The sequence below is a fragment of the Podarcis melisellensis genome (assembly GCF_964234715.1).
Source record: "Podarcis melisellensis genome assembly, chromosome: 13".
Lineage (NCBI taxonomy): Eukaryota > Metazoa > Chordata > Lepidosauria > Squamata > Lacertidae > Podarcis > Podarcis melisellensis.
Window position 1 is genome coordinate 42,061,863 of NC_138545.1, and position 8,476 is coordinate 42,070,338.

An 8,476-nucleotide genomic window follows, 5' to 3' on the forward strand; every position below is an offset into this window, starting at 1 on the left:
GGTCATGTGGCCAGCATGACTAAGCCACTTCTGGCGAACCAGAGCAGCGCACAGAAATGCCATTTACCTTCCCGCCGGAGCGGTACCTATTTATCTACTTGCACTTCGTGCTTTCGAACTGCTAGGTTGGCAGGAGCAGGGATCGAGCAATGGGAGCTCACCCCGTCATGGGGATTCGAACCGCCAACCTTCTGATCAGCAAGTCCTAGGCTCTGTGGTTTAACCCACAGTGCCACCCGCGTCCCCAACAACCAGGTACAGACAGTCAAATCCAACATTCACCTTGGCCGGAGGTCTCTAGCAAGGAAGATGGTGGAATTTTCGCTTGGCATGGTGACACCCCACCCACCCCCTGATCACAAGCCTATTTTGGTGGTGTACCAACAGCCTATGTGGGCACAGCTGAGATCAGGTTGTCCTAACTCATCTGCCCAGGTGTTGATGATGCAGGTCAACACCCTTGTTGTTGCCAACTGACATGGATAGCCTCTACATATATGCATCTGCATGGTCTGGTTAGCAAACGCAAGCATGGATTTACGCATCCGATCAATAAACATTATATGCTTGGCATATAAGTATGGCTCAGGTGGGGCACTAAGTAGTACTGATGAGAGGAAAACTGCCTTCAAACACCTCAGTGATTTGCCAGCGGGACATGGATTCAGGTATGCTTTTGCATGTTAAGAAGAGGGAGGTTGCCATATTTCTGAACGAAAGAGATTATGCGTCCTCTATAACGGCAAGTTCTGCAGAAATCCAATGGGTGCAGATTTCCTCATGGGGAAAATGTTTACCTGTTACGTTTTGGCTGCTTGGGCAACTGCTAAAGTTGTGGAAGTCTCTGTGCATCAGAAAGGTGGCAATCCAGTTAGGATGATATCTGGGAATTAGCTGCTGGTTTGATGGATGTCGTTCTCCGTGCTAATATTAAGCAAACTCGTAACTTTGGGTTTTATGAGACCAGGAGCAAAATGAGATCCAGCAATCTTGGAGGGCAGGGCAGGGGAGTCTGTCATGCAAATAGGTACAACTGTCAGGTAAGTTCAGGTAATAGTAAGAATTCAACATGCTCAGCAAGCTAAGTGACGAAACATGGACTGCACGTGGGTGACATGCTTTGGAAGTCTAAACCTTCCCTACTCCAGCTATCAGCCCAGTGGCTCCTGTGCCCAATTTGACAAGCTTGGGGTGGAGGGGGAGAAAACTGCTGCCATTCAAACTGCTGCCAAGCCTGCAAACCATCTTAACCCTGAGATTAAGAGTCTGCTGCTCCACCAGTTGAGCTACACTTACACCTAGGTAGTGAATTTGGAGACTTCTGTCAGAAATAAAAACAAGGACAGGGATTGCCACAATTCACGCATTTTCCTGAGATCAGTAACAGAAGTCACGCAAACAGAAATACGAGCAGCATTCACAATTTATTTTTTTAAAGTCCAAGAACATCACATAACTGTGCTATTTTCTGCACTGTTGCTGATGTTTCTCTTCCATTGAAATGCACTGACATTAATTATGTAATTAACGATTACATAATTGTGTTCATATTGAAGGAGTCATTGTTTTGTTTTGTTTTGTTTTGTTTTATTATGTATTTTGTGTTCTCACTGTGTTGTATTTTTATGTAGTGAACCAACCTGTGATCTTCAGATGAAGGGCAAATTTTAATAATGATGATGATGATGATGATGATTTAGGTTTTAGCAGAAGCCGAACTGTAGCACAATGGAAACAGTACTGACAGATAGGAATACAGGACAGGATTGAAATCATGGCCTCCTTACATCTCGAGAAACTACACAGGGGATTGCAATCATACTGTTCCTAATGAATTGGTTGTGATGCTATGTTGTGTGTTTGTGTGTGTATTCAACACAACTGCCTGCATGTTGAATTTCTCTTCAAAGGCACTTCACAGTACACCACTACACCACTGCAAAAAAGAACTCACCTCATCTTGAAAAGTGATAATAAGGGCACCTCAAGAGTCAGACAATGATTCTGAAGGGAAGATTGGGGCGTGCTTGGGGAACATCCACCCCCTGCTGTCTGCATGCACCAATGACTTCTTCCATTTTGCTCTTGTTTTCCCCATTTGTTTCTGTCCACACCAAACGTCAGACAAGGTGCAGGTTGCCAGCAGAGAGGCAGACTACTTGCACCGTGTACATTGCAGCTGCTTACTTGAGTCCCCAATATTTCTAGCTAAAAGATCTCTTGCAGAAGGTCTCAGAAAGGTGACTAACAGATCAGCGCAGGTGGGCTGTTAAGACCATAGGTCTGACCAGGTATAAGGTATTTGTCTTTCCCAGCAAATCTTGCTTCTAGTTTAGAGTCCAAATACTGGGGTGAGGGTGGCTGTCTAGATTTGCCTTTCTAACCTATTTGAATAAACAATAGAAAAGGTGAGTTGGAATACAACCTCCAACCCACCTGCCCATGCCAGCAGCAAGAACTGGCAATAATTATTTTGCCAAACCTCCCCCATCCCCAAAGGAAGATAACTATCTCACCTGGGCATATGTTGAACACAGTCAAAGGCTGCTTTAAATTCAATGGCTTCCTCTGGAAGAAAGCTGGGAGGGCTCACCTTTACTAAATGTATATTTCTCCAGAAAAGATGGTTGTGTGGTTCAGAGGCAACTCTCAGTGGTATAACCAGTTAACAGAAAACAGTCCGGGTTTAGCAAAGTTTAGTTTAATTCACTCAAAAAGAAGCTACGACCTTGTAAAGGTAAAGGGACCCCTGACCATTAGGTCCAGTTGTGGCCGACTCTGGGGTTGCGGCGCTCATCTCGCTTTATTGGCCGAGGGAGCCGGTGTACAGCTTCCGGGTCATGTGGCCAGCATGACTAAGCTGCTTCTGGCAAACCAGAGCAGCGCACGGAAACGCTGTTTACCTTCCCGCCGGAGCGGTACCTATTTATCTACTTGCACTTTGACATGCTTTTGAACTGCTAGGTTGGCAGGAGCAGGGACTGAGCAACGGGAGCTCACCCCGTTGCGGGAATTCGAACCGCCGACCTTCTGATCGGCAAGTCCTAGGCTCTGTGGTTTAACCCACAGCGCCGCCCGCATCCCTAAGGTCATTGTAGAAGATGTGAAATCTGAGCTCTGTAGCAGCTCAAATTATGTAGCCTTCAACATTGCTCACTTGAAAAGGCAACGTGACTCTCCAGATGTCATTGAACTCCCATCATCCTTGACTGCCGGCAAAATTGGCTGGGGCTGGTGAGAGTTGGAGTCATATCACATCTTGAGAGCCACAGATTCCCCATCGCTGTTTTTACAGGTTGATCATAAGGCTTTTCAGAGATCTACCTAGACTGGAGCTCAGCTTTAGCAGAATATATCAAATTGCAAGATTTGCACAAAGCATGGATTTAAAGGAGCTGCTTAAGTGTCGCATTGCTTCTTTCAATTATGTTGCACGCATTGCAGAGAACTCTCCTTTGACCTGAGAATCTCAGCCTCCATCTTCTTTTGCAGCTTCCAGACCTTCTTCTCTGTTTGTCATTGCACTGACTATCCTGGCCCTGCAATGGCCGAAGGGAACAACGGCCTTTCCCACAATGCCCCTCTCCAGCCTGTTTGCCAACGCGGTTATAAGGGCACAGCATCTTCACCTGCTTGCAGCTGACACCTTCAAGGAGTTTGTGAGTAATAGGACTCAGCTGTACAGCTGCAAATAAAACGTTTTGAACGTGTTGTAAACTGCAATATACAAATGTGACAGTAGATGGCGACAGTGAGCTATGCTAAATTCTGTGTCTTTTTCAAAACGTTTTTTTAAAAAGCATTTTCACAGCGTTTTTTTATATGTGTGTAGATTCCACCATAGTGTATCATTCAGAAATGCATCCATTTGGTTTCTATATCATCATTCCTTCTGAACAAGGGTGGCTGGGTGCCACTCAGGCATAATTATAACTTGGCTTGGCAGCCCCTTATCCAGCCTCTACTTCACCTTTGCTCCTGGCTAAACAGTGGATGGAGGAAGCAACCCTCATAGCATTTTGTGGCTTTTGTTTTTTGTTTGCTTGTTTTTTTACAGGAACGTTCCTACATCTCAGAAGCCCAGCGGTACTCCAACAAAAACTCTCCGTCTTCGTACTGTTATTCCGAAACCATCCCTGCGCCCACAGGGAAGGACGATGCCCAGCAAAGAACAGTAGGTTGCCTCCCTTGTTGCCTTATTTTATGGAATTAGCAAAACAACAACAAACCTATGGTTACGTGAAACATACTCAATAAACACACAAGACGTAACCGGCTGTACTTTTGAATAAATAAGGTATACTATTCATTGTATCAAATTGTAGATTTCAACGAAAAAAGCAGAAGACCCAGTGGGTCAGTTCATTCTATAGTCCGTTCATGCATAAGGTCCATACATGTATAAGTGTCTATTCCACCTGTCTGCTCATAGAGTCCAATAATCCACACGAAGGGTTGTTACAGTTCCGCCGAATCCTTTCACAAAGTCTAAAATTAATTTAAATAAATCCATCCTGGTTTGAAATGCAGAATACTTGGGAGTAGGAACAAAACCTAGACCTAGATTTAGTACTCGAGATTCCTCTGGTTTTAAAGTTCTATCAGATAAGTGGTATCTTGATGTTCAGGAATTATTTTCTCCGGTAAGGTGCGCAGTTTGGAAAAAGACTGGTACGTTTGACCAGATCTAAGCCTCAGTTCTCTGGCTTCATTTGATCCGTCTTGTGTGTTTATTGATTATTTTATGGACTGGCTGCATCAAGGTGCAAAATCTGGAATTTGCGTGTTTTGTGTGTTCAGCTTCCCATTGTCCCACTTGGCAATCAGTGGGGCAGCTCCCAACTTCTGCAACAATACTTTGCAATCCCATTTTCTCTCCAGCTGCCATCTGAACATAACTTGTCCCAAACAACGTAACTATTCCATCACTGAGGAAGGAATGTTCCCAGCCATTTGTGCCCATTGAGAGAATGCCCTCGGCCAGCTTTATAAGCATCATCTGGCATTCACAACTCTTTAGCAAGTTATCAAGGGCACTTCCTGGCAACCTCGTTAGGGAGCAATCTTATTTGTTTGCAGAGAACCTAGATGCCTACTGTTGAATGAGCATCCATTCTGATTTGTTTGAGGGTGGGTTAGATGATGTTGCATCAAGGCATGCCTTATTCCACCCTTTCCAGTGTTTTCCCCTTCACTTTCCTTCCTGCAGAAAAAAAATCAGATTCAGGGATCAGAAGCAGTTTTGTTGTGCAGACCAACCACTAAATTAGCCGGTATGCAATTGAATCCCACTCGAGCAAATGGCTCCAGGTTCACTTCAATTAAATGCAAGGGTTTCCTGGAATAGGGCTGGGAAAGTCCTCTGCCCAAGTCCTTAAAATGTAACTTTGGGTCATGGGGTTAAGCTAGACATGGCATTTGGGAGATCGTCTTCTTCTTCTTCGAGGAGAGTATTAGTAGCAGTGCAAGGAAAGAAATCTAATTGGAACTAAGATTTGGAGGGTGTCTGACATCTGGGAGTTTGACATCCCAGGTTTCCCCACCCCTGCTGTACATCTTCTGGAAGTGGGGCCCTTATTTAGGTTGACGTTTGGTGCTCAAGGACGGGAAAAGTATAATAATTAGTATACCATTATCTAGGGATGTGGGTGGCGCTGTGGGTTAAACCACAGAATTTAGGACTTGCCGATCAGAAGGTCGGCAGTTCGAATCCCCGCGACGGGGTGAGCTTCCGTTGCTCGGTCCCTGCTCCTGCCAACCTAGCAGTTCGAAAGCACGTCAAAATGCAAGTAGATAAATAGATACCATTCCGACGGGAAGGTAAATGGTGTTTCCGTGTGCTGCTCTGGTTCGCCAGAAGCGGCTTAGTCATGCTGGCCACATGACCCAGAAGCTGTACACCAGCTTCCTCGGCCATTAAAGCAAGATGAGCACTGCAACCCCAGAGTCGGTCACAACTGGACCTAACGGTCAGGGGTCCCTTTACCTTTTTACCTTTACTTATACCATTATCTACCTTGTTATTGGGTTGGATGGAGAGGCACACATTGAACCCAGGGCACAGCATTCCCTCTCAAACCATTTCCTTTATCCAACCCAACATTTGTTGCTCTAATGGAAACATAGGGGCTCCACACTGCATCAGTTTCATCCATCACTGTGATCAGTGGTCAAGGATGGGAGCGGCTGTCAAGAAGGCCATAGATTCCTCACCCCTGGTGTACAGCTTCAGGTTTTGGCGAGTCCCCCAGGGAATGAATCTCAAGGTTGTGGGGCCACCCAACAACGTTTTGCTTTGCTTGTGCAAAGCTGGTATGGCACAGAGATGACGTACTTAAGAGAGTGTCTTCAGTCTTGAAGGCTATGATGGGAGGGAAATGAGTGGCTCGTTATGGTTCTTTTTAACACTGGCCTCTTTGTTTATTTTCCCTTCAAGGACATGGAGCTGCTCAGGTTTTCGCTGACTCTCATTCAGTCCTGGCTAGGTCCTGTACGGTTCCTAAGCAGGGTCTTCACTAATAGTCTGGTCTTTGGGACTTCGGACAGAGTGTATGAAAAACTCCAAGACTTGGAAGAAGGGATCCAGACTCTTATGAGGGTAAGCCATCTGTTCCCAAAGGGCAAAGGGGCAAGCAGCTGCCTTTGAGTGAAGCTGCAGTTCTGATCACCCTACTAACCACGGCGACTGTGTGCTAACTCCCAATATTGGAGACAAGATGCCTCTGAACTCCAGTTGCTGAAGAATGCAGGTTGTGCTCATGTGAGCTTCTCTTTTGGCCTCACCCAACAAGGCATTTGGGACGCGGGTGGCGCTGTGGGTTAAACCACAGAGCCTAGGACTTGCCAATCAGAAGGTCAGCGGTTCGAATCCCCGCAATGGGGTGAGCTCCCGTTGCTCGGTCCCTGCTCCTGCCAACCTAGCAGTTCGAAAGCACGTCAAAGTGCAAGTAGATAAATAGGTACCGCTCCGGCGAGAAGGTAAACGGCGTTTCCATGCGCTGCTCTGGTTTGCCAGAAGCGGCTCAGTCCTGCTGGCCACATGACCCGGAAGCTGTACACCGGCTTCCTCGGCCAATAAAGCGAGATGAGCGCCACAACCCCAGAGTCGGTCACGACTGGACCTAACAGTCAGGGGTCCCTTTACCTTTACTAACAAGGCATTTAAAGCTCTCAACTTGCAATTAAGCCACATTTGGGGGGAACCGGAAACAGTAACTGCTGCTGAGTCCCGCATTGCTGCTGCTGCATCTCAACCCATCCATTGAAGAACTGCTTTTGCAAGGCCTCTTACTCGATTTTGCAGCCAGGCTGAGAAGTACCTATAACAGGCTCCCTCAACCTCGGCCCTCCAGATGTTTTGAGACTACAGTTCCCAGCATCCCTGACCACTGGACCTGCTAGCTAGGGATCATGGGAGTTGTAGGCCAAAAACATCTGGAGGGCCGAGGTTGAGGAAGCCTGACCTAGAGAGATAGGCTTCAAATGCTTGCCAATAGACACCTTCCAGCTGTCTTCTCCCATTTGAGGGGCTGCGTGCCAGCCTCTGCCCACCTATAACACAGGGCAGTGATTGTCGTAATTAGTCATGAAGCAAACGGTGGGAAACTTTCAAAATCTCCCAAGTTTGGGATTGGGGGCTATGTTTCCTAATAATACTAATTTATTTATACCCCGCACATCTGGCTGGGTTTCCCCAGCCACTCTGGGCAGCTCCCAACAGAATATTAAAAGCACAATAAAACATCAAACATTAAAAGCTTCCCTAAACTGGGCTGCCTTCAGATGTCTTCCAAAAGACAAATAGTTGTTTATTTCCTTGACATCTGACGAGAGGGCGTTCCACAGGGCGGGCACCACTACCGATAAGGCCCTCTGCCTGGTTCCCTGTAGGTTCACTTCTCGCAGGGAGGGAACCGCCAGAAGGCCCTTGGCGCTGGACCTCAGTGTCCGGGCAGAACGATGGGAGTAGAGACGCTCCTTCATGTATTCTGGGCCGAGGCCGTTTAGGGCTTTAAAGGTCCGTCGTAGTACCTTTCCCATTTGCAAGAGCGTATTTTCCCACAGGAGCTGGAGGACGGGAGCTCACGGGGCGCCCAGCTGCTCAGACCCACCTACGACAAATTTGACGTCAACCTCCGGAGCGAAGACGCTCTGCTGAAAAACTACGGCCTTCTGTCCTGCTTCAAGAAGGACCTGCACAAGGTGGAGACCTACCTGAAAGTGATGAAGTGCCGGCGTTTCGGGGAACTTAACTGCACCATCTGAGGGCAGAAGAGATCTACCTCTCCCTTCGGTCCCATTTCCCAAGGCCTGGAGTTAATGCGCTGCTGATACCTGTGCTGTGACCTTGTGTGTGCGTGTGAGGAAACCCTGAGTCAAGTCAAGAGCAAAATGTCGTGCATTCTGTAGCTCTGAGGCTTGCAAGGACCCTCTACGCTTCTTTGTACTTGTAAAAATAAATGCAGTTTTGCCTCTA

The 8,476-nt window shown here is 46.9% G+C and overlaps 1 protein-coding gene across 1 annotated transcript; it reads left to right on the forward strand.

The window, feature by feature from the left end:
- The first annotated feature begins 516 nt into the window (after positions 1-516).
- Positions 517-8,476, forward strand: GH1 (growth hormone 1). The gene is made up of 5 exons (XM_081884447.1): positions 517-668; positions 3,493-3,659; positions 4,058-4,174; positions 6,437-6,598; positions 8,065-8,476. The coding sequence occupies exons 1-5, from the start codon at positions 611-613 to the stop codon at positions 8,263-8,265; spliced, it is 705 nt and encodes a 234-aa protein (XP_081740573.1). The 5' UTR covers positions 517-610; the 3' UTR covers positions 8,266-8,476.